Genomic DNA, 27,518 nt, shown 5'->3' with positions numbered 1-27,518 from the left:
CAGCTGATTAGCATAGACTGGGTAGGCTATAGATGGGGCAGCATTTTTTAGGAATTTGTTTGGCAGTTGATTGGCAGCTAGACAACAAGATTTTAGTTTGCTTAGGAGCTTCTTATGTAAGATGTTTGACTTGGCTAAAAAGAGAGGGAGTTTGTGGGATTTGAGCTAATGGTGGGGAGTGAGAGGGGCTGTTGTTTGTGGTTTTGAAGGAGTGAGGAGATGGAGTTAATAAAGTGAGAGTTGAACTGTGAGGCTAGGGGTATGGAGGTATTGGTTGCAGAAGGAGAGGGATTTGGGGGGTTACCAGGGTTGAGGAGGAAGTAACTGTTTTCCAGAGTTTTTGTGGGTTGTGTAGGAACTTTTGTTGAGAGGTTTGGAAATAGAGTTTTTTATCACTGTAAATTTTTTTCTTAGAAGAAGAGGTGAGGTCGGATTTGTTTTTGGTGGTTAGGTACTGGGCCCTGGCTCTATCTCTCTGTTTAATCAATTGTTTAGTATCATGGGAGAGCCATGGTAGTTGTTTGTGTTTGGGGTGTATTTTCCTGGTAGGGGCTAGGCTATTTAGTATTTCAAGAAATTTGTTGTTAAAATATTCAACTGTGAGGTCTAGGTTTAGGCTTTTTAAAGGTGACCAATTACAGTGTTTAAGTAATGAATTAAATAGTTCTGGTGAGAAATGTTTCTTGCTGTGGATGTATTTGAAGGGCATTTCAGACTGAGTTTGAATTATTTTCCTACGTATAAATATAGGGGCGTGGTTGCTAACATTGATAGGAAAGCAGCTGGTGTGGTCACTCAGGATTGGTCTGTTGGTTAGTATCCAGTCCAGTAGTGACAGTTAGCAGAGGAGACCGAGGAGCAGGAGAGCCAGTCGCGGGTAAAGTCTCCTAGAATGATGGTTTATTTATGTACAGGCAGACCATGATAGGAGGAGTTCAATGCTGGGAAGGTTATTACTGGGGGACAGGTATGTGGCTATGATAATTATGATTTTGTGAGGATTTAGTAGGGGGTGGGTGATAAGAAGCTCTGAATTGGGAATGTCCGGAGATGTGCAGTTTAGTTTTTTTATGATTAGGGAGTCCTTAAACGTTATTGCTACATCTCCCTTTTGTGTAGTCTATCTTGTCTTAAGATGTTATAGCCATTGAAAGTAATTTCAGAGTCCTTGATATGAGGTTTTAGCCAGGTTTCTGTAATAGCTGCTATATCAGCAGAGTATGTGTCAAGGACAGCTTAAAATTCACTAATTTTGTTTACTCTGCCTCTAAGGTTGAAGTTAGTTATTAGCTAGTAGGTATGTAAGTATGCTTGTTTGGCCTAATGGAAGTTTGATTAGAGGAGAATAAATCATTGATGGGACCTGGGTTGGGATGGATGTCAGCTGCTAGTTTGATGTGTCTGAATGAATTTAGTAGAAGGTTTCTTGGTTTAGTGAGGGCATGATGGTATCTTAGAGTGGGTTGTTGAGTGTATGTGTTTTTGTAAGTTTGAAAGAGTAAAGAAAACCGTAGGAGATGTTCTATAAATGTGGGCAGATGAAGCTAAAAGGTTTGGAAGAAGATAGTTGATTAGGAAGTGTTTAGTTTTAGGGTAGTGAAAATTACTACAGACATAATGGTGGTCAGAGGCATAGTGGGCCAGGAGTAGAAGGCCTGATAGAATAGTGTGGTAAATATAGTGGTGGGGTCCCATGATTGGTGGAAGTATGGGGGAATGGGGTTGTGTAGTACGGGGAGGGCTAGAGTATAGTAGTAGAACATGGGAGGCTAGGCTTTCAGATGGGTAGGCAGGTTTTGTGGGTAGGCCACATGTGGTGGGATGGGTGATAAAGGAGTGGGCATGGTACGGATAGGTATAAAGGTAATGAAAGGGATGGGTGAGAATGGGGGTAGGGTAGGGGAGTTGAGTGAGCCCAAGCAAAGCCGAATGGCATGGATTAGTGAGAGTCTCAGAGTGCTCATTGAGAAAAAAGCAATCTCCCAAGCTGATTATTGCTTCTTGGAGAGGAGCCTGAGAGCAGATAAATGAGGAAAATCAGTGGTACAATCCATGAAACTTGTTTGCAATGTATAATGTACAATTGTTAGCTTTTCAAAAACTGCATTAAAGTGGGAGCACGATACTAGCTAATGGTTAAAGGACAAAGATAAACCTGTAGGGGTAGTGTTACTGGAATAATTACAAAAGACATAAAAATAGCTGAGGATCCAGATGGGGTGCTATAATGAGGCAGTAGCATCTCTGGGAAGCAGGGAAGTAAGAAATGAAGAAAGGGGCCTGTAGGGGATATCTAGGCAGGGTGAGTCGATTGGCTGCCATCCCTGGTAGAGTGCTATTTTCAAATATTAATTTGTAGGGAGAGAACAACAATTACAGTTGTAAATCCCATAGTATAACATCCTTAGTTGCAAAGGTGAGAAGTAATTCCTTGTGGTGAAGCTGACTAGTCGCTCTTGTAGGGGCCTTGATTCAGTAATGGGAGTCAGGAGCTCTGCAAGTTTGCGACTTGGGAGCGATACAGGTGGAGAAGAAAGAGGATTGGAGATAAGAATGTAGGTATATTTAGGGTATAAACAATTAAATGCAAAATACAGTTTGGCTATTACAGTTAAAAGACTATAAAGACACTAAGTAGGCACTGGGAAGGAAAATAATTCAACAGATTGCTGAAACAACAGTATGCAAACAGTTTTAAAACAGCTGTTGTGATGCCTTACTTACTTACACTTTGTTGATTATATTAGTCCCACTATGCCAATGGCCTCTTTTCAGTGAAAACCCAATGTGGTATTCATACTGACTAGGAAAAGTTTGGCCAGGACACTGGTAACTTCCCCAACTCTTTTTGATAGGTGCTGTGAGATCTTTTACGTCCACCTGAGCTGCCACCACCTCAGGCAGATGGAATCTCAAATTCATGTCTCATCCAAAGGTTCACAAGTGTGATGGTGGTATGAGGGCCATGGTAAGAGCTGTTTATCCAAAGGTTCACAAGGGTGATAGTGGTATGAGGGCCATGGTAAGAGCTGTTCATCTAAAGGTTCACAAGGGTGATGGTGGTATGAGGGCCATAGTAAGAGTTGTTCATCAAAAGGTTCACAAGTGTGATAGTGGTATGAGGGCTATGATAAGAGCTGTTCATCCAAAGGTTCACAAGTGTGATAGTGGTATGAGGGCCATGGTAAGAGCTGTTCATTCAAAGATTCACAAGCATGATGGAGGTATGAGGGCCATTGTAAAAGCTGTTCATCTAAAGGTTCACAAGCATGATGGTGGTATGAGGGCCATGGTAAGAGCTGTTCATCCGAAGGTTCACAAATTTGATGGTGCTATGAGGGCCATAGTATGAGCTGTTTATCTAAAGGAGGGCCATGGTAAAAGCTGTTCATCCAAAGGTTCACAAGCATGATGGTGGTATGAGGGCCATTGTAAGAGTTGTTCACACAAAGGTTCACAAGCATGATGGTGGTATGAGGGCCATGGTAAGAGCTGTTCATTCAAAGGTTCACAAGTGTGATGGTGGTGTGAGGGCCATTGTAAGAGCTGTTCATCCAAAGGTTCACAAGCATGATGGTGGTATGAGGGCCATTGTAAGAGCTGTTCATCCAAAGGTTCACAAGTGTGATGGTGGCATGAGGGTCATGGTAAGAGCTGTTCATCCAAAGGTTCACAAGCATGATGGTGGTATGAGGGCCATGGTAACAGTTGTTCATCCAAAGGTTTACAAATGTGATGATGGTATGAGGGCCATGGTAATAGCTGTTCATCCTAAGGTTCACAAGTGTGATAGCAGTATGCGGGCCATGGTAAGAGCTGTTCATCCTAAGGTTTACACGTGTGCTGGCGGAATGAGGGCCATGATAACAGTTGTTCATCCAAAGGTTCACAAGTGTGATGATGGTATGAGTTCCATAGTAAGAGCTGTTCATCCTAAATTTCACAAGTGTGATGGCGGTATGCGGGCTATGGTAAGAGCTCTTCATCCTAAGGTTTACACGTGTGATGGTGGTATGAGGGCCATGGTAAGAGCTGTTCATCCTAAGGTTTACAAGTGCGAAGGCAGTATGAGGGCCATGGTAAGAGCTGTTCATCCAAAGGTTCACAAGCATGACGGTGGTATGAGGGCTATGGTAAGAGCTGTTCATCCTAAGGTTTACAAGTGTGATAGTGGTATGAGGGCCATGGGAAGAGCTGTTCATCCAAAGGTTTACAAGTGTGATGGTGGTATGAGGGCCATGGTAAGAGCTGTTCATCCAAAGGTTCACAAGTGTGATGGTGGTATGAGGGCCATGGGAACAGTTGTTCATCTAAAGGTTTACAAGTGTGATGATGGTATGAGGGCCATGGTAAAAGCTGTTCATCCTAAGGTTCACAAGGGTGATGGTGGTATGAGGGCCATGGTAACAGTTGTTCATCCAAAGGTTCACAAGTGTGATGATGGTATGAGGGCCATGGCAAGAGCTGTTCATCTTAAGGTTTATAAGCATGACATTGCAGATGGCTGCAAACTAGGAGCCATAGTCAAGTCCCCAAATGATGTGGAAATCCTACAGAAGGGCCTCGCTGAGACAGATCCCTGGTGTCAGAGCCATGGTCTCAAGCTCAATGCCAAAATGTGCATTGTCATCCCCTTTGGTAAAAATTCTGTACCCATGAACTACTACACAGACAGCAGTCTACTTAACACCGAATGTGTGATAAGAGACCTTGGGACCCAGGTGGACAGTAGTCTGTCCTTTGATAGTCACATCGCCACAGTAGGCAGGAAGTCCTTTTATGTGGCACACCTCATCATAAAAGGGTTCTCATCCAAGAAAAAAGAGGTCATTGTTCCCCTCTACTCGACACTCATTAGACCCATTATAGAGAACAATGCCCCTTTTGGAATGTACCTCACAAGACATCTGCAGCAGCTGGAAAGGCCACAGAAGTACCTCACAAAGAGGATTACTGGCCTCAAACAGATGACCTACACTGATCGTCTCAAAAAACTCCAGCTTTACTATGTAGCATATCACCTACTCCGAGGTGATCTATGCCTAACATATAAAGCTATGTCAAACCCAGAGTTGTTGGACATGCTGCATATAAAGAAATCCCAATCCCTCCGAACTACATGCTCTAGGGACCTGAACCTTGTCACCACAATAAACAGGACATGCTGGAGGGATAGGTTCCTGTCCCAGAGACTTCCCATACTCTGGAACAGGCTACTCATCTATGTCAAGCAAAGTTCTTCATTAGCACTCTTCAAGAAAAATCTTGATGAGTGGATGGGAAAAAAGAAATATACCCCGGGAATCACTTCTGTGTCATTACTCGACAGTGGCACAGGAAAATAACTTTCTTGGGTACGTGTAAGCCAGGGAACCTTGTTGGCTAGGCTTACGGATGCCCTCGGGCCGATAGCCTAGTATCTACCTATTAACCTAGGAACTTATGGTATGAGGGCCATGGTAAGAGTTGTTCATCCTAAGGTTTACAAGTGTGATGGCAGTATGAGGGCCATGGTAAGAGCTGTTCATCCAAAGGTTCACAAGTGTAATGGTGATATGAGGGCTATGGTAAGAGCTGTTCATCCTAAGGATTAAAAGTGTGCAGGTGGTATGAGGGCTGTGGTATCAGCTGTTCATCCAAAGGTTCACAAAGGTGATGGTGGTATGAGGGCCATGGTAAGAGCTGTTCATCCTAACGTTTACAAGTGTGATGATGGTATGAGGGCCATGGTAAGAGTTGTTCATCCTAATGTTTACAATTGTGATGGCAGTATGAGGACCATGGTAAGAGCTGTTCATCCAAAGGTTCACAAGTGTAATGGTGATATGAGAGCTATGGTAAGAGCTGTTCATCCTAAGGTTTAAAAGTGTGCTGGTGGTATGAGGGCCATGGTCGCAGCTGTTCATCCAAAGGTTCACAAGGGTGATGGTGGTATGAGGTGATGGTGGTATGAGGGCCATGGTAAGAGCTGTTCATCCTAACGTTTACAAGTGTGATGATGGTATGAGATCATGGTAAGAGCTGTTCATCCTAAGGTTTACAAGTGTGATGGTGGTATGAGGGCCATGGTAGCAGTTGTTCATCTAAAGGTTCATAAGTGTGATAGTGGTATGAGGGCCATGGTAAGAGCTGTTAATCCTAAGATTTACAAGAGTGATGGAGGTATGAGGGCCATTGTAACAGTTGTTCATCCAAAGGTTCACAAGGGTGATGGTGGTATGAGGGCCATGGTAAGAGCTGTTGCTGCAGTAACCAGGTAAATAATACAGGGACATGCCAGTGCATGGAGTGGATGGTGTTTCCCTCAAGCCATCATTGCATGCTTGTCAAGGTCATTTCAGCCTATTCTGTCAAAGAGAGAGCTCGGATGACAAATGTAAAACAGCCACACTAAGGCTGATACCAACACTGACAAGCTCTGTAGTAAACTAACTTCTGATGTTCTAACCCCCCAGTGTTAAGGTTGACCATAACATTAATGTCAGTATAATTATCACTAAAGACATTGACAATGGTAAGTCAGTCAACAGCTAACTTTGTTATCAGTGTCAGAAATTGTCTTTGGTGTTGGAGCTACAAACAACTTCTGAGCACAAAAGATAATACTGACAAACTTGACACATTTTTCGTAGTTAATTTCAGTTGGAGGTAAAAGGAAGGTCTTGCAGATGTTGGTTTGAAGTTCACAGTTTAGGAGACTTCTCTGTTGGCAACAAAAGTGACACTGTAATTTGGTTAACTCAGGGGAGAGTCACTCCCAACAATTTGCAAAAATTACTTTGAAAACAATTTCCCAGATTTTTTCTAGTGCTATGGTCCTGGACAGGATAGCCTTAACTGGTCAGACTTTTGATTCAGCTAAGATTTCTGAGGTCTGGGGAATCAGTGGAAATTGTAAGGACTGTTGTCTCCATGGTAGCTATTGAAGTCTTTTATTCTAATGAAATATTCAACTCTGTGAACATAATAGGCAAAGTTGATACTGATGTAGCATAAAGATAACGCTTAAGTCTATCCTTTTGGGCTCTTTTGGCATTAGGTGCAAACCCTTGAAACAATTCAAGAATGAAAAAGAAGAATATTCCAGAGGTTATTAGATAAAATCAGTTTAAATTGCTTAGTAGTGTTTCAGTGCAAGTAAAACTAAATTTCAAAGCAGGAACGTCTCAGCTGAGCTTCAGTAAAATCATATTCAATTGTTTAAAAGTGAATAAGAGTGAAAACAAACGAAATAAACCAGAACCAAAAAAACGGACTTTCTCGACGAAAGTTTAATAAAAGACAAATAAATCCAAAAAAACGAATGTCAGATAATATCAGATAAGTGCTTTCGTTTGGCTTCTGCCAAACTTTCTCAAACAGTTTACACATCACTTCCTGTTGGTTAAATAATCTTTATCTGTGATGTAAGCAATTAAAACCATTCAAAATGTTAAAGAGGCAGCATACTTGCGTAAATAAAAAAACCTTTAAAAGCAATGAAATCAAAGCAGTTTTTTTGCAATTAAAACAATTTTTTTGCAATCAAAACAATTTTTTTGTATACCAAACAAATGGTCAATAAATGTGTACAAAAGAAACGTGTGCATAATAACTGCATGTAGTAAATGCAAAAAATGCAAAAAATGCACACAAAAGAACAGCGTATATAGTGCGCTCGCAAATCCAACCCGATATACAAGGATGTCAAAGAATATATGAAAATGTGTAAAAAATATAAAAATTATAAAATATGTATGTAAATGGGAATGAACATAAAACAAAATCACTTATGTCAACTTACAATAAATTAATAATTGTAATCTTGTTAAAATATGTAAAATTTTAATTTCTCCACAAAACTAAAGTTAGCGGAGGAGAACATGTATAAAATACTAAAACTATGTTAACGAATCTCTGTTACTAACTCAGAATAATCATAAATTAGAATGTTTGTGTTTTTTAATTCATTCCATATTGGTATTTGCGGTGTCGATTATAAAATGTAAAATATAAATGTGAATTGTATAAAAAATACAAGATCTAAGTGTGAAAATTATAAATATAAAAATATAAAAATGCAAAATGTAGGTATAAAAATTAGATATAAAAATGATGCATATTATGCATTGTGTATTATTTATAAATTCCACTCAATACCCAACAAACCGAAAACCGTGTATATACTTTCTTTGTTTGAATACGAAGAAATAAAACCATATAGTAATATAAATGATAATAGTAACAAATATGTTAAAAGTACACAATTTGATGATGTTGTAAAAATATTAAAAAATAATAAGTTAATAACCTGTAAGGTTTAAATTAGTGCAAATGTATGTGTACGTGTATGTATACATGTAGTCAATGTTAAATTAAATAAACTATTTTAATATAAATTACTTTATTAAATGTGGTGGTGTATCCACTGTAAATAAATAAATTGTATTAGGAAAAGTTTTATTATCTCAAAAGTGATTTTAACTTGAAATACTACCAATAGATAAAAAATTATTCAACCCTGGCCAATTATTTGCATTTAACCTTAGTTGCCATTCAAGCTCACATCTTTCTAGCAGTAATTGCCATGCACCACCTCTAATGTCTACTTTTAGGACATCCAATACTACAAACTTAAAGTTGTGAGATGTGTTTGTGCTGATGTGTTTTGCTAAAGCATTTAATTTGCTTCCGTTTCTTATACCCCTTATATGTTCACCAATACGTTCTTTAAATTTTCTTTCTGCTTTACCTATGTAAAACATGGTGCAGTTATTGCATAAAGCACAATAAACAACTTTTTCAGTATTACAACAAGCTTTGTCTTTTAAATAAATATTAATGTTGTTTATAGACACTCCGTTTGTTTCAAATACATGAGTGCAGTATTTACATCTACCACATCTAAATGTTTTACCATGTTTTGTGTTAGATGTGTTTTCCAAATGTTTTTTTCAAATTCGTGTCTTTTTTATACACTATGGATGGAGTACTGTCAAAATGAGAATATAATGATGCATCCGCCTTGATAAGCTGCCAGTTCTTCTTTAAGATGCTGTTTATAAAACCACTATCAGAATTAAAAGTGGTAATAAAACTCTTAGTAAAGTATTGGACTCCTGTATGAATTGGTGTTTCAATGTTAGTTTGAGTTGTAATTGTTTGAATATTAGTGTCATTGTCCAAATTTCCTGTATTTGAACTTAATGTGTTAGATGTAATTTTTACTACCTGATTTAGTAAAGGTGTAAAATGTAAGTTATCTCTTTTGTAAACTACTTCATTCATGATGTTATCTATTAATTTCTCCAGATAACCTCTGTTTTTAAACATGTCACACAAATTCAAACATTCAACTATGAAATCATCTATTTTACTAATCATTCTGGAGGCCCTAACAAATTGGCCTTTTAAAAAGGCTCTTTTCTGAGTGTAGGGATGGCAGCTATTAAAATGCAAAAAACTATTGCTGTACGTTTCTTTTCGATATATTTTAGATGTAAACTCTCCTTTTATAGTGTCCTTTTCTAATAATACGTCTAAATAAGCTATAGAGGTGGTGTTGGTTGTTGCTGTAAATTTTAAAAAAGTAGTTGTTAAGTTAATGTATTTTAAAAACTCTTCTAACTTCTCATGACTGCCATCCCACAAAATAAATATATCATCCAAAAAACGTAAATAAATTTTACAATAGTTGAAAAATGTTGAATTAAAAACATGTGTTTTCTCCCATGTATACATTACTATATTAGCGTAAAGGCCTCCGCATGGAGACCCCATAGCCACTCCTTCGCTTTGTAAATAAATATTATTAAAAATTATAAAATTGTTTCTTAAAATAATATCTATAAGTTGATCAAACAAATTAATTCTAATTTGACTTAAACCCTTTTCGTACAAAAATGAATTAAACCAATCAATTCCAACATCACGTGGGATAACAGAATATAAATCTTTGACATCGATGGTAACAAATATATCATTACATTATATTCAGTGGAACCACTTATTTACAAAAAATCCCATGAATCTTTCAATAGATGTTTTTCAGTGTGTATATACCTTTTTAAATTGCTGTCAATGAATTTTGCTATGGGATTAGTAATGGAACCCTGTGCATCCACAATTGGTCTAAAAGGGGGTTTGTTTAAGTCTTTGTGAATTTTAGGCACTCCAAACATAGTTGGAGTCCTAGGGTGACAAGTATTCATGTAATTGAATTCATCTACATCTATGTGTCCTTCAATAAATAGGTCATAAATGATACCTCTAATACGTCTATAAGCTATGTTTAGTTCATTTAATGAACTCAACGTATATGTATTACTGTTTAATATATTTTCTAATGCCATGTTGTAGTCGTAGGTATTAAATATTGTCATCCCACCCCCCTTATCTGGTTTAATGAATCTAATGTTTTTTGTTGTTTACATTGTTTAAAAGTGCTTGTGAAAGTGATATTCTTTTTTTTATTTTTATTTTTCAAGTCATGAACCAAATTCTGTATATTGCTTCCTTTCCTCACAATCATAAACTGAAAAGCTAAAACTTTCTTGTACTGGCAGTCTGTTAAAATATAAGGGGATAAGAAGTAGTTCTTGTAGAACTGGGGAGATAATCTGTACAGGACTTCAGAGTTTATTGATAGCTGTCTTGCTACTACAAACAGTGCCAGAGGTTACACCAACAGGTCAACTGGTATAGAAGGATAAAGCTTTGATTACAAGCAAGGAGACTCATATTTAATTATCAGCTGAGGCATCTAGTGGAATTTGTACAAGTGTAAGAGGAGTGACATGGCATTACCTGCTCATTACTTCACAGGGAAAGCATGAGAGAGGAAGGAAGGAAGGAAGGAAGGAAGGAAGGAAGGAAGGAAGGAAGGAAGGAAGGAAGGAAGGAAGGGCCTCGCGGCTGATTTCAGAAATGTAGTTAGTGTTAATGAGACTGTTAACAGAGCACGTACCACAGTAGATGAATGGATAAAAGTCAATACACCTCCACACAGGAGGGGATAACTCTGTCAGGCTGCCACTGTATGACCACCTAGATGCATATTTACAAGATCTTAAGGAAGTAACGACAGATCTGATAAGCTTGTTGAATTGTGAGAGTGATGATGTGTGTTACATTGGAATGGGATAGTGAAGTCTAACTTAGAACCACAAAGGAATAAGTGGTAAAAGACGTGGCATCTGGCTTCTTTTGCTTGGTGCAGTGATGATGTGTGTCATGTAGGAATGGGGTAGTGAAGTCTAACTTAGAACCATAGAAGGAATAAGTGGTAAAGGATGTGGCATCTGGTTTCTTTTGCTTGGTGCTTCCAGTATTATGGATGATCCTGGCAAAGTGTCTTTTTAATGGCTGACCTGATGACTGACAGACCTGTTTAGGGTTAATGGCTGACCTGATGACTGACAGACCTGTTTAGGGTTAATGGCTGACCTGATGACTGACAGACCTGTTTAGGGTTAATGGCTGACCCAATGACTGACAGACCTGTTTAGGGTTAATGACTGACCTGATGACTGACAGTCTGTTTAGGGTTAATGGCTGACCTGATGACTGACAGACCTGTTTTGGGTTAATTGCTGACCTGATGACTGACAGACCTGTTTAGGATACCTGCACTCATGCTGCACTTACTGTTTTCTAACACCTCTCAGCACAAGAGATATTTGTTAAGCTAGTCATTATTGATTTATTTACATGTAGGTCACCATTAAGTGTGACAATCCAGACTAATAAACTGTCACTGCATTTCATTTTTGAAGTGGTTTTCTCCGATGGCTACCCAAATTTGCTCGGACCAGACTTCCTTATAATGAGGGATGGATAATAAAATAGTTTGCTCCTCACTACTACTTTACACTGCTTTTCTCCATGAAATAAATTATGTATGACAAATGTCAGATTGATAAACACATTTTTTTCATATTCATTAATAAAACAAGAACACATTAATTTTATGAGATATTTCCTTTAAATAAGGTTTTAGCTGTGTATGTTCCCTTCTGCTCAAAGAAAAACTACCACTGATGTATGTCTTTATTACCTTACCAGTGACTTTTCAACTGTCAAGTGTACATAAAGTTAATGGACAAAGAAAGTAAATAAATAGATACTTACTACTACACTCAAGCTAATCATACTTTATTCTGCTGTTGTTGTTTGCCAGCTTCTCGGCTACAATGAAAAGCCCTTGACGCTACAGATGTTTATCGGCACAGCAGATGAACGGAATCTGAGGCCCCACGCATTCTATCAGGTGCACAGGATCACAGGAAAGATGGTGGCCACTACTAGCTATGAGGCCATAGTGAGCGGCACAAAGATCTTGGAGATTACACTGCAGCCAGAGAGTAATATGACAGCAAAGTAAGTCCATCTCAAGGAATCCTGCAGTTTTCAACTTTCAGTGTCTGCTGGGTGCATTTTCTGTCTGTATGCCATTACATCATGTTGCTTTTATTTCACATTGCACACATTATACAGGATCAGTTTTATTTTACCCTTTACTAATCTACTCCAGTCGATCCCCACCCCTTTAACATTTTCTTTCTCGTACACATTCTCTTGACCTTTGCCCTTTTGACCTCTCTGCACTATTTTTCTTATATACTTTTTATCACTTTGCCATGCTTGCCAACAGGTGTCACCCATTTGTTGCATAATATTGAGGACCTCCAGCCTTTTAAATCCACTGTGGTGAGAATTGTGCAGAGGGTCATTTTCCTTGCAGCCATCAGAGTAGTTTTGCTCTCACCAGCAACATGGTAGTGAGAGTTTTTTGTAATATTAAGCTTAACCCAATTTCCTGCATGGGGGGAACAGACTTCCTTCATCACAGAATGGAACCCAAGTTCTCTTTTTCTGTTAACAGCTTGGTGGGCCAAAGGACAACCCCCAGGATACCTTCTCCACATAACACCTCCTCTGAGTGTAAAAGTGGAAGGGTCCCATCTTTCTTCCTTGTTCTGCAGTCTCATTCTTTCTACTCTGCACTGTCAAGCACTCTGGTCACTAATAAAGGTTGGTCTACCTGGGCTGTGGTCAGCTCTTCATCTGCATATGCCCCTGGTACAGCCTGTCTGTACTAATGTTTAGGGGCATTTTATTTTCTGTCTTCCATCTCCTTTCCCCATTATTTGTTTTCATCCTTAATCTTTTCCTAACTTTGTTTTTTTTATTCCCCCACGCTGCTCCACATTTCATGCGCTGTTCTGTTTCCTTCCTTTTGAAATATCTTCCTCTTGACATCTCCATCACTGCTTCTCACTCTCTTTCCATTAGGAGTGATCATTTATGTGAAACCCAATGATAGTCCAGTTGCTGAATAGGTTCCCTATTATATGAGCAAATGCTTAAAACAAACGCTGTTTTATCAACCATTTTAAATCGAAACCGCGACATCCCGAACACATGGAACAGCTATTTTTTTCCCAGGAAAAAAAATAATCAATGGGCTGTTTTGGGGACTTTGCCATTTCCTCCACTGTGGTGCTATCTCAAAGTTGGTATATTTAAGAAGGGGAGGGTGTGGGGGGCAAAGACCCCTACTTTATTCATTTTTTTTTATTTTCTATTTTTTCCCTGAGCAGCAGTTTTTCCCTGAGGAAAAAAAATCACTATTCCATGCGTTTGGCATTTTGCCATTTTGATTCTTAAGGGTTGATTATACAGTGTTTGCTATTTTAAGCATCTGCTGTTATAATATAGACCTGCTGAATATACTTACTATAATAACATACAGCATATCTTGGAGGAGTCATCAGTGTAACAATAAATAATTGCATTTAGGTTTTCCTACCTTCTGACTCATCTTGGGCTGGCCAGATTTCAAAGGTCGTCCCTTTTCACTAGCTAATGGTGATCTCACAGTGATGAAGACACCTATACTGATATGATATTCCCTTATAAATCTGGTGTTGGCTTATACTCTCTTTGATTCTATGAGTGTGGAAGCCGAGAAGTGAAAGTGTGAATACAATCACGTACCTCTAGTGCTCATCAAAATGTAAAGGACTTTTGTATGTACTGCACACTTATCGTAACAGCAGTTCTTGGAGGACAGGTCACTCTGTCAGTGCATGATAATATTTGGCTTTAGCATGTTATATGCCTTCTTTCCTGGCCATAACTTTTATCAGCTGTGCCACTGTTCTTATGAATGCTTATTTTGGTGTTATACCACTATTTCTTGGTAAATTCGTTTGTGCACGAGGCACTGATATATCTGTATCTGTATGTATATCTATCTTTTAAGGCAGACAGATAATACATGCATATATATATATATATATATATATATATATATATATATATATGTATCTATATATATATATATATATATATATAGAGAGAGAGAGAGTCTAGAAGCCACCTTCTATATTTTATTTATACACCTTCATTAAGATATTACGTAAGACATAGGCAGGCATATATTAATAGAAAACAAACAATGTTAACATTTTTCCATTTACACACATTATACATTAGATGTCCTCTTTTTTATAACAGCTGTCTTTTAGTCCAGCATTACATAAATCACTCAGTTCCTGCCTTCCCTTAAACCTCCCTCCTCTTCCTGAACATAATTCTGCATGTATTGTTCCAACAAATTCCATTTATTTACATGTAATTTTCTCCTTCTCTTTTCTAAACATCCCTCTTCCAGTTCTGTTATCTCAGTTACAATATTCAGTACTTCAAATACAGTTCGTTTAAATTTTTATTTCCATTTTTTAGTAATTGCTGTTTTGGCAGCCAACAGGTTGAAACTTAATAGGGCCTGACTAGGCCTCAACAATTCGGATCCCGTATCCTAGCTCAAAAAAAACATTTTCTTTATTACAGCCATATGCTCCCCCAACTTTTCTGACACAGTACTTCTTTTTTTGTAAATACCTTTAGTGAATTATCAGTTGTGACATAAGCAAACTTATATTTATATAAAAGTAATCAAACCCTATTAACAAGTTCACATTTACAGACATTATACATTGCATATATTCTTATATATCCAATAATTTAGGCAACTCAGTTCCTGATTTCTCTTAAGCCACATTCCTCCTCTAAAATATTTTTCTGTCTATTGTTCCCACAATTCCCGTTTTATTCCGATGTAGTTTGCTCCTTCTCTTTTCTAAAGATCCCACTTCCAGTTCTTTTATCTCTTTTATAATATTCAGTACTTCCAATATAGATGGTTTAGATTTTGATTTCCAATTTTTAGTAATTGCTTTTTAGCAGCCACTAGATTTTCACTTAACAAGGTATTTCTATGTCTAAGCAATTCAGATCCTGTATCACAGCTAAAAAAAAATCATTTCCTTAGTTACACTCATTGCTCTCCCAATATTCCTGACAGAGTAGTTTGTATGGAATTTTTAAAATCTGCCTACTCATTACACTCCCAAAGCATATGTTCCCAGTTACCTCTTTCTTCCGCATTACACATCCAGCATTTGGCATCTACATGAGGACAATTTCTTTAGAGTCTGCTTGGGGTATAAACATATCTATACAAACACTTCAAGGCAAAAATCCTAAATCTTCTAGACGTTGTTGCAAATTTGGGAGGCATACATATATCCTCTCGTTGTTTCTTTGTGAATTGCATATATAATCTCTTTTCCCAGTCCTTTCTATATCCTAAATCTTCTAGACTTTGTTGCAAATTTGGGAGGCATACATATATCCTCTCATTGTTTCTTTGTGAATTGCATATATAATCTCTTTTCCCAGTCCTTTCTATCCTCCTCTGATTGATTCCTGTAGCTATTGTGCAGTATTGTATATGCTCTACCAATTATCCCTTTTTAACAGCAGCTTCTGTTCTAGATTCAGTTAGAAGCTCCACCAGACCAGGTCGGTCATTTAAGATTCCCCATCCCTTCCTCTTTGTCTATATTATGATACCGATTCCTACTAGATTCCCCATCCCTTCCTCTTTGTCGATATTATGATACCGATTCCTACTAGATTCCCCATCCCTTCCTCTTTGTCTATATTATGATACCAATTCCTACTAGATTCCCCATCCCTTCCTCTTTGTCGATATTATGATACCGATTCCTACTAGATTCCCCATCCCTTCCTCTTTGTCTATATTATGATACCGATTCCTACTAGATTCCCCATCCCTTCCTCTTTGTCGATATTATGATACCGATTCCTACTAGATTCCCCATCCCTTCCTCTTTGTCGATATTATGATACCGATTCCTACTAGATTCCCCATCCCTTCCTCTTTGTCGATATTATGATACCGATTCCTACTAGATTCCCCATCCCTTCCTCTTTGTCGATATTATGATACCGATTCCTACTAGATTCCCCATCCCTTCCTCTTTGTCTATATTATGATACCGATTCCTACTAGATTCCCCATCCCTTCCTCTTTGTCTATATTATGATACCGATTCCTACTAGATTCCCCATCCCTTCCTCTTTGTCTATATTATGATACCGATTCCTACTAGATTCCCTATCCCTTCCTCTTTGTCGATATTATGATACCGATTCCTACTAGATTCCCCATCCCTTCCTCTTTGTCGATATTATGATACCGATTCCTACTAGATTCCCCATCCCTTCCTCTTTGTCTATATTATGATACCGATTCCTACTAGATTCCCCATCCCTTCCTCTTTGTCTATATTATGATACCGATTCCTACTAGATTCCCCATCCCTTCCTCTTTGTCGATATTATGATACCGATTCCTACTAGATTCCCCATCCCTTCCTCTTTGTCGATATTATGATACCGATTCCTACTAGATTCCCCATCCCTTCCTCTTTGTCTATATTATGATACCGATTCCTACTAGATTCCCCATCCCTTCCTCTTTGTCTATATTATGATACCGATTCCTACTAGATTCCCCATCCCTTCCTCTTTGTCTATATTATGATACCGATTCCTACTAGATTCCCCATCCCTTCCTCTTTGTCGATATTATGATACAGATTCCTACTAGATTCCCCATCCCTTCCTCTTTGTCGATATTATGATACCGATTCCTACTAGATTCCCCATCCCTTCCTCTTTGTCTATATTATGATACCGATTCCTACTAGATTCCCCATCCCTTCCTCTTTGTCGATATTATGATACAGATTCCTACTAGATTCCCCATCCCTTCCTCTTTGTCGATATTATGATACCGATTCCTACTAGATTCCCCATCCCTTCCTCTTTGTCGATATTATGATACCAATTCCTACTAGATTCCCCATCCCTTCCTCTTTGTCGATATTATGATACCGATTCCTACTAGCAAAGGCAAGCATGAGCCTGCAATCCAAAGTTCTTCTTGACCTCTTTCCATTCTATTATCTTTCCTTCTCTAATTATTTGTTCACAATACCTTGATTCCTTTACAAGCTTCCACCAGTAAAGTACAGTCCCTTCTTATCTATTTTCTATCAGCAGAATCTGCTTTCTCCTTTGCCATGTTGGCTTAGTTTTTAGTATACTTTCTGCTACTTTATGAATATACTGTTTTTAATGACTATTGTTATTCTCCTTAAGGATCTGCATCCAAAATCCCACTCTTCCATTATTTCTTGAATTAACCCCCCATCTCATCATCCCTTTCCATTTTGAATTGTAGCTTTCCAATTGTGTTAAGTATAACAGCCTTGACTGTGTAGCTCTAAAATATCCCTTTAAAGCAGGTAAACCTAAACTTCCTTGTTTTTATGGGATGATCAGCTTATCACACGTGATTCTTCCCCTCTTCCCCTCCCAAGTAGCATCCTTCATCTGTTTATTAATTTCTTCCCAGAACTTTTCCTCTATTTAAAAAATATGCCTGACCCCCGTATAAAACTAAAGGGACTAAAAACGTTTTTACTGCTTGTGTCTTGCTATTCATATCAAGAGCTTCCAGTTTTTCAGTTTTTGTATTATCATTTGTTTAGTTTCTTCCAGCATACCCTTAGCTGCCATAACAGGCTACTTTTCAATCCATACTCTTAAATACTTCATTTTATCGTGTTCCCATAACTATGGGTATTGCTGGACTAATTCGTATGTGGGTACGTAGTTTAAAGCTATAGTCTTTGTTTTACCTTCATTAATTTTATATCCCAGAACAGTCTCAGAATATTCAACAATAGTAGTATGAGATCCAAAACAAAAGTTCTTATATATCAGAAATTTTGGTGGGCAAAATAACAATTAAGCAATAATGGCCTTTACTTAATTCATTAATCATGTTAGACTTTTTTACTGTTTAAATACACCTGAAGAAGCGTAGTTAAACTACGTGAAAGCGCTTGTGTTCTTTTATCTCAATAAAGAAGATTTACGCATATTGGTTCGTCTCCAGTGGTGACTCCTGTTTGGATCTCATATTACTATTTGTTCCACATTTTTTCCACTAGGAGTCTTTACTTTCCTGCAACAGTTTTGTTGGGGCAATATTCAACAATACTGAGATGTCCTTTTCTGTTTCCATCAGGTACAAAATAATATCATCCGCAAATAAAACCAACTTTTCTTGAACACAATACCAGTTATATCCTTGAACTTATGAATCCCTTATTTTCTTTGCCAGTGGTTCTAAATATAAAGCAAATAACAAAGGAGAAAGAGGACACCCCTGCCTGATTCCTCCGTTTAGATATAACTTATTGGAAGGAAACCGCACCACTTTGATTTCTGCCTCCAATCCCTCAGATACCTTTTTAATTAACCTCGTTATTTTATCAGGACATGAAATGCTTCCATTTCCCTACTCATACAATCCCACAATTACTCTGTCGAATGCTTTCTTTACATCAAGACCCCCCAGTAACATCTGTATTTTATTACATTCTGCTTCCCTCTGGATCATCATTGTTCTTACAGTGTTGTCATATGTTTGCCTCCCTTCCAGAAAACCACACGGGTCCATATCTATCAATTATGCCATTACCTTTGCCATTCGTTTAGCCATAAACCCTTTATAATCATGGTTTAGAATCACAATGGGCTTGTATGAAGCTGGAGCTGATAGAGCGTTACACTATATAGGTATTACGGGCCTGTATGAAGCTAGAGCTGATGGAGCTTTACACTCTATAGGTATTACGGGCCTGTATGAAGCTGGAGCTGATGGAGCGTTACACTCTATAGGTATTACGGGCCTGTATGAAGCTGGAGCTGATGGAGCGTTACACTCTATAGGTATTACGGGCCTGTATGAAGCTGGAGCTGATGGAGTGTTACACTCTATAGGTATTATGGGCCTGTATGAAGCTGGAGCTGATGGAGCGTTACACTCTATAGGTATTACGGGCCTGTATGAAGCTGGAGCTGATGGAGCGTTACACTCTATAGGTATTACAGCGACCACAGCTTTTCCCCAGGCTATTGGTACTTCTTTTCCTCTTAAATTACTGTTAAAACCTTACAGATCTTTATCACTTTCTTCCCTCCTAGCTTCCAAACTTCCACTGAATGTCATTAGTTCTTGGAGAATTTCCTGTAGATGTTCATCTCATTTCCTCCTGTCTTAACTGTTAATTGTTGAGCCTCATCTACCTCTAACCTTTGCATATTTAAGTCTTCCATAAGTATTTCCATTTGTGCTTTTTTCTTGATTTACCAACTTCTGTTTTATACAAATGTTCATAAAAATTCCAAAATATCTCTAATACTTCTATAAGATCTCTGGTTATTTTTCTTGTTGTAGTCAATCTAAGTTTGGCAACAACCCTTTCTCCTTTTTGCTGTCTAAGTTGTTCTGCCAAAAGTTTTTGCTCTCTGAAGTTATTATACAAAACAGTTGCTTAACAACAATCTTTCTAAACTCATACATATTATTCAGGTACTCCCTTATTTTTGTCTTTAGCACTCTGCAGTTGTGCCTCCTCTTATTCTATGTGGTTCCCCATTTTTGTAATACTTGGACCTTTATAATTCTTATTACTTCTTAACCACATCTCTTTTTCTTTTATTTGTACCCTGTTTTTAAACTCCATTTACATTTTATCCCACTCACTAGCTATAACTTTTAGAGTACTTTTTATCTTCTCTAATAACTCCTGGATAATTTCCACTACCCATTCCTTAAATTCCCCCTCTTTGACAGGTAGCTGGCGAAGAGACAGTCTCTCATCTTTATGTCATTACCCTGCATTTTTATCTTAGCAATTATTGCTGCATGACCTAAACTAGTTATTGGATGTATATCAAAGTTCTCAATTAAATGCACATGTTCATGTGAAATATAATTTCTGTCAAGTCTGGTCCATTTATTTTATCTTGGGGAATAATATGTAAATTCTCCAGTAGTTCCTACTACTAAATTTTATGTCTTTCAAACCAAATGTTTCCATAGCTTTATTCAGAAACCTATCCTCTTTTGTTATATTTTTTCCCTTCTAAGTCTCCCAGATACAATTTCATTGTTGCAAATCAAATTCCAGTCCCCACCTGTAAGTAATATTCCCTGCTGTAACCTGATTGTTTCTCACAGTTTTTAAAGCTCCAAAATAGCAATTTTGAGTTGAATATAAATACATGCCAGTGTAATCCTCATCCCTTGCCAGTAGCCCCTTACTACTACAAGTCTGTCATTATTATATTTTTTTCTTTTCTATCACTACTGGAGCTTGTCTAGCAATTAACATATGTACTCCTCTTTTCCTTTGTCCCTGATATTCTGCAAAACATCTATCTGGAAATCATTTCTTTATCAAATTTAAATGCTCTCTTCTTTCCTAATGCATCTCCTGTAGCATTGCTCTTTGCACTCTTCATTTCTTAATATAATTAAATATTCTTTCCTTTTTTTGTCTATACCCGTGAGACTATTCACATTCTGAGATAATATGGAGAGTGTTGCCATTATGGTAAGAAGTCATTATTCCCACTAATTGTATATGACAGTTTTTTAAATGTCTAATTCTAGCTGTTGTGATACACGTACCCATCAATGTTTTGGCAGGTTAATTCTTTATACAATTTTTCTTATCATCAGCACTGGAAAATATGTCCCATTTTACAAAACTTTTTTTAATAAAAAATAAAATAAAATAAAAAAACAACAAACGCACCCCAGAATACCCCATAACTTATTAACTTAATACAAAAAGACACATAACTATGTACATCTTCAAAAAATGAAGTTTATCCCTCCTAATGGGGACATTTGTGCCAACATAGGCCCTAGTTAACCTAACAGTGAGATTATCCCTGCTAAGATGCATGTTAGTATCTATGTTTCTACTTACACTAATCGGTGTCTGTTCTTTTTTATCTTTATTTACTCTCCCCAGATATGAAAATTTCTCACATATTTTCAGAAATCATTAACTTTTAGGCTTGAAGAAATCGGTGTCCTGTTTTTTGTTACCCTATTATTAGCTTGCCTCCAGAGAAAAGTAAGAGAAAAATGAAAAATGTATTCTTCTATTGCAGCCTGAAAGATAAGCTGAAATATGTATTGCTAAGGGAAAACTTTTCAGTATATTCTTTGTTCTCATATTTACTTGTTTCCACTTAAAACTGGTTATTAAATTAAGCCAAGGTCTTAATTCAGACATTCACCCATGCAAAAGTAATATAAGACATAGCTCTACATGTATTATGATTTGTGTACTTTTATGACATCTCCCACCTCAACAACCCCTGATTACAGCCTATTAACTTAATTATGCTTTTGTCTATTTTTTTCTTTTGTTTTTGTACTACTTACATTTCTTAATACCAAAAAAGAAGAAGAAAGGAAGAGAAGAGGAAGGAAAATAGGCATATGTTTACTTTAATAACTTTATCACATACAAGAACAAATAAAAATACTTTTTTATAAATTATGCAATTTATATTGTGAAAATTTTCATAGAAATACTGTTAAGAAAATAATTTATTTTACTTTCAGTCACCTTTTTCTTTCCTCCTCTGCACCCCTTCCAAACATTAATGACATGAAGTGAGGTAAATGCTTTTCAGTTTCTCACAAGTTTAACAAAGTCAACAAACGTACACTCTTTCCACTTATTCTTTTACAGTTGATGGCCTTTCACTGTCTCCAGGTACAATGAGGTTTGCATCACAGAATCAGCCAATGGTTGAAGTACAATGCCTGCTGCGACTGTAAAGTTTGATTTTTCACCGGCAGGCTCTGTCACACGATGCCTGATTGTGTAAGTACCAAAACTGTCCTCTGCCATCTGTGCTCTCACTTCTCCTCCCACAGCTCCTCTCCACCTGACTTGATGGCCACTGTCCAAGTAATATGATCTGCAGCTGTGGTTTCCCAGCCTGTTGGACTGATATTGCCTGCCTTCATGCTCACTTGCAGACATCTTTGAAATGCTGAATGGGCCTTCCTGTGCATCTGGAGCCAGAGGCAAGCTCACCATACAGAAGATCTTTAGGGATTCGACCATCATGCATACTATTGACATGACCTAGCCAGCACAAGCACCTTTGAGAGAGCAGGACAAACATACTTAATGTCTCTACCTGCTCTAGGATATTCTTATTTGGCATGCAGTCATGTCAGATGATACCCAGGATCCTTCTAAGGCAGCATAGGGGAAATGCATTGAGTCTGCATTTTGGCAGGAGTACAGAGCCCATATTTCACTACTATAGAGAAGTGTGCTGAGCATACATGCTTGGTACACCTTCATCTTAGTGTTACTGATCCGTTTGGAATTATGCCAGACTCTCCCTTTTAAGTGTGCCATTGCTGTTGCTGCCTTACCAATCTGGGGTGTTCAGCTCAACATGCAGGGAGAGATTGCTGATGATGGAGGAGCCCAGGTAAGTGAATTCATTCACCACCTCAAGAGTCTGATCACTGATGAAGATGCAGGGGTTGCTGCTAACATCCTGCCCCATTATGTTGGTCTTCTTGAGGCTGATTGTGAGGCCAAAATCTCTGCAGGCACTAGTGAAGGAGCTTATGAGGCATTGTAGTGCTTCCTCAGTGTGAGCAGTCAGGGTAGCATCATCTGCAAACAGCACCTTTCTGATCAGTACTGTCCACACCTTGGTCTTTGCTCAAAGGCATGCGAGGTTGAAGAGATTACCATCACTTCTGGTGTAGAGGTATACACTGTCTTCAGATTCATTAAAGGCATGGAACAGTAGCAGAGAGAAAAAGATGCTGAAGAGTGTCAGAGGAAGTACACACCCTTGCTTCACTCTGCTCCTGATTGGAAATGAGTCAGATGAGGAGCCATCATATTGTACAATGCCTTCCATGTCTGCATGAAACGATATAATCATCTTCAGGTGTTTGGGGAACAGCAAGTCCTCTGTAGCAGGGTGAAGAGGCCTTTCCTACTGACCTAGGTGAAGGCCTTGGTTAGATCAATGAAGCCGATGTACAAAATGGTTTCCTTTGCTCATGGCACTTTTCTTGCAGCTGCCTTAGTGAGAAGATCATGTCAATCACAGACCTTCCCACTCTGAATCAACGCTGTGTCTCAGGATAAATACATTCTGTGAGTGATTGCAGCTTGCTCATAACTACGCAGGTGAATGCCTTCCCAACAACACTGAAAAGGGATATCCCGTGGTAGTTGTTGCAATCAGTTCAGTCTCCTTTGTTTTTGTACAGTGTGATGATGTTAGCATCATGCATATCTTGGGGCCTGCCAACACTGTAACAGGACCTCATGCAGGGGGGTCATGAAGAGCATACTTCTTGCCAGCCTTGATGACCTCTGGGGGAATACCATCCTTTCCTGGAGCTTTACCACAGGCAAGGTGTCTATTGCTTTGCTGAGCTCCTCTACAGAGGGTGGATTGTTATGCTCTTCCATAATAGAAAGGGGGGTTATGGTTTCAACTGCTGTGTCAGCGACAATAGTCTCCTTTGAGTAGAGCTCCTGGTAATGTTCTGGCCATCTCTCCATCTGCTTGCCTCACTCTGTAATGACGTCACCTGAGGCAGACTTTAGGGGCATAATCTTGGCTTTACTGGAGCTGAAGGCTTTCTTCATGCTGTCATAATGGCATGAATGTTGCCACAGTCAGCAGCAAGTTGGATGCTGTGACAGTTTCAACCAGTAGTCCTCACATTGTCGAATTATCCACTGGGTGTTGTTTCTGGCCTTCTTAAGTGCATCTAGAGTTGCCTCTGTAGGCTCTCTCTCTTGTAGTTAAGCAGTGCTGCTCACATGGCTGTGAGTGCTGGTTCGATCTCAATGATTCTTGCTTCAAACCAATCTGGGTTCTGCCTCTCTCTTTTGCCAAAGATATCTATGGCATAGTTATAGATGGTGTCATGGATGTGGTTCCACCTCGCTTCAGCACTGCTTTGTGGGTAGTTCTTGAGGACCTCTACAATACTATCTGCAAGATGCTCACACAGGTCTGGCATTGATGCCATGGCAGTGTTGATACAAGTGTTTGCTTTCTGCTTTGAGTGGTGGATTCATTTGGGCTGGAGGCACACCTTGCTGCCAACCAAGGAATGATTGGTGTCACAGTCAGTACTGTGTCAGCAGTGGATGACAATGACCCATCTTAGCAAGCATCTTCTAGTGATGACAAGATCCAACTGATACCAGTGATGAGACCTCGGATGTCACCAGGATACTCTGTGGTTAGGCTTGGTGACAAAGAATGTGCTAGTCACACCAAGGTTGTGGTAAGGACACAACTCTAGCAATCTTCTGCCCATTTTCTTTCAGCTTGTCAACACCAAGCTGTCCAGTGCTGCTGGACCAGGAATCATGATCTGCTCCAGCTTGGGTCTTGAGATCTCCAAGCATGAACAGGTGTTCTGCAGTAGGTATCCCTCTGATAGCGGTCTCAAACTCCATGTAAAACTCATCTTTTATCTAAGCTGAGGAGCAGATTGTGGGACTGTATATGCTCAGGCTGGTCAACTGGGCCTGAAGACTTTGAGAGGCAGAGACATAAAGGATTTGAGCCATGCCTTTTGATGGTGGTTAGATTGAGGACAGCAGGAAATTTCTCAATGCAAAACCAACACCATGCAATCACTGCTCCTCCAATTCCTTTCCCTGCCAGAAGAATGTGTAGTCCTGCTCTCTGATGCTACCATTTGCTGGAAGTCTGGTCTCCTGCAGTGCAGCAATATCAATATGGAGCCTCTTGAGTTCATGGTCGATGATGGCTGTTTTCCTGGTAACGTCAACCTGGCACAGATCATTAGAGAGGCCAGGGCATAGTGTACTGACATTCCAGTTTGCCAGTTGCAGTATTAGTAGTTTACTTTTTTTTTTTTCAATCCTGGTGCAAAATTTTGTAGTCAGTTCTTTACTATTTAACTTAGCTCCAAGCACCCATTGAAGCAGGCAGACTGTGGCAGGTCAGCATCTTACTGGTGGGGGCTGCCCAGCTTGAGGCAGGCAATCGCTGACCAGTGGGACTGGGATGGTCCCACCCACCATCGGAGACAGCCCATTGCATCCAGGAGAGGTCCTGTACAGTAGTATTTCACAAATGTGACTGATGATTTGCAGTCACATTTATTCACTAATTTCCATGTTTCTAGTCTTCTTCATGTACATCTCCATCTCCAAACTCCGTATTTTAGTTCTATTCCAAGGTGATCACAATTCTTCTGGTCAACCTCTGTGCTGTTCTCTGTCTCTCAAACATTTTCCTTTGTAGCAGTGGAAAAGATTTTACGGGAAAAGTCTCTCCATTTGCTTTATTATCAGAAGAATGTGAAGCTTCTGCTTGATGGCTCATTTTTTGTTAGATAAACTTTTGCATTTCCACCTTAGTCTATTCTGTATAAATTTGACTTTAATCGTCTAAGAAAATTATTCTGAAGACAGTTAGATACTGCAGCTTGAATCTCTCACCTGGCTGTCAACATTCCCTGATTACTGGAATAAATTTGTTTCTCTTCCTCCTGGTGTACAGTGAACAGCCATTTTCCACAAATACTCTACTGTCTCCAACTTCTAATACCTTGCCCTGTTGCCACACCTTTGTCATAATCAATTACTACTGCAGGTAGGTTTGTATCTTTACTAACAAAGGTATTGGCTGCTTTTTCATGGCTATATTTGGAGAGTACACACAGTGTGCCCTTTCAATTAACAGTTGTAGAATACCAGATCTGTTGCTTATCTGTACCTTCATAAAACAAATGCAGTCTGTTCCTTCTAGTTTCTCTGTTACAGCAGAATATTTCATGTTTTTCATTTGTGCTCTGTCCTGTAATTCTACCATTTTTTGAAACATCTCTTCATGAGCAGTCTCATACTCAGCCAGTCTTTTCTTCCTTTCAGCCTTTGATTTTTGCAGTTTTATCAGCTCATCTGAATATCTGTTTAATGCTTTTCCATTTTTTTTCCAGCTTTTTGTTATTTGGGTTGATATACTCCTTTATTTTAATCAGCTCTGAGCACATTTGAATAATCTTTTCTCTAAATTACTGGAGGCCATATTTTGTACCAAAGCTGGAGGTTTAACTGCTGTTTACTAACCAGATGCAAGATTTTTTACAGTCAGTGTTTTCTATTCAACTTTTCTAGTTGATTTTCTTTCAGGATTTCTTAGTTTCTTCTTTGCAGTCATCCAGGCAGTGTGCGCAGTAGTCAGTAACTGACAACAGTATATCTGGCTGCACTTTCTCAGTTTCTGTTTTCACACTGGAAGAGTTGAAGCTAAGCTGTTGAGCAGAGTGCAGCCAGCCATCTTGGAAGTCCCTGACAGAGTACTTCTTATCTCAAATATCAGTGTTCCACTTCCCAAACCACTGTCTGAGTAATTATTCTCTGTAGTGGTGTGTGCTTGTTATATCTTCCTTGTTTTCTTCAAACATCTTTAATAAAAATGTCATAAAACACTGATGTGTGATTCTAATAAGGTTTGCCCTTTATGATTACCTCAAGTGTTTGTGATTTTTCTTTTTTTATCTTTAAATTCCTTTTAAAGATGATTAGCAGGGAGTGCAACAAAAAAAGGAGAAAATGGATAACGTACTTAACGGCAACAACAACAAAAGCTAAACCATCAACGAAAGCAGAACAAGATGCTTAAAACATAAATTTTAAACCCCTCACTTCTCCACACAGCTATACTGTCTTCTTTGTTATAAATAAATAACTGATTACTATCTTCAGAAGCATCATAAAACAATAGCAGTAAAGCAAAACAATTGTATTTGTAACACTGTAGAGAAAAGAGCTGGAGGACTAGCTGGACATTCCATGTTCAGTTCTTGTCTCTTCCATTATTCCATCCTTTTGCTATAGCACACAGTTTACACAGGTGGTATTTCCACTCTTCTGGATCTTTCTCTAGTTCTTGATGAGGAAACTGAAAAACATGGTGATTACATGGAGTATCTATATTAAGTCTAATATTTAACTAAACCTGAATTCTCAGTAGACAATCTTTATACAAGTTCTTATTTGGTGTGTTTATTCTTAGTGCCCCTCTTACCGCTCCTATCAACCTCTTGCACCTCTCTTTTACATTCATGTATGATATAGAGTAATCGATGTTCAGTACATGCGACGACACTTACAGCACTTACCCTCCAAAGTCCAGCCCCACTCTTTTGGCCTGGTAAGTGAATTCGGCAACATGTGCACTAC

The 27,518-nt window shown here is 38.6% G+C and overlaps 1 protein-coding gene across 1 annotated transcript in view; it reads left to right on the top strand.

Annotated features, from left to right (window-relative positions):
- Nucleotides 1–27,518, top strand: part of NFATC4 (nuclear factor of activated T cells 4) — a 2,196,128-nt gene that overhangs the window by 1,550,653 nt on the left and 617,957 nt on the right. The window contains exon 4 of the mRNA XM_044089135.1: nucleotides 12,158–12,357. Within this exon, the coding sequence (XP_043945070.1) occupies nucleotides 12,158–12,357 (200 nt within the window). The remainder of the gene's footprint in view (nucleotides 1–12,157; nucleotides 12,358–27,518) is intronic.

The sequence above is a fragment of the Protopterus annectens genome, chromosome 12.part0, assembly GCF_019279795.1.
Source record: "Protopterus annectens isolate FY-2018-M chromosome 12.part0, PAN1.0, whole genome shotgun sequence".
Classification (NCBI taxonomy): Eukaryota; Metazoa; Chordata; order Ceratodontiformes; family Protopteridae; genus Protopterus; species Protopterus annectens.
This window is presented reverse-complemented; position numbering and strand designations above follow the sequence as displayed.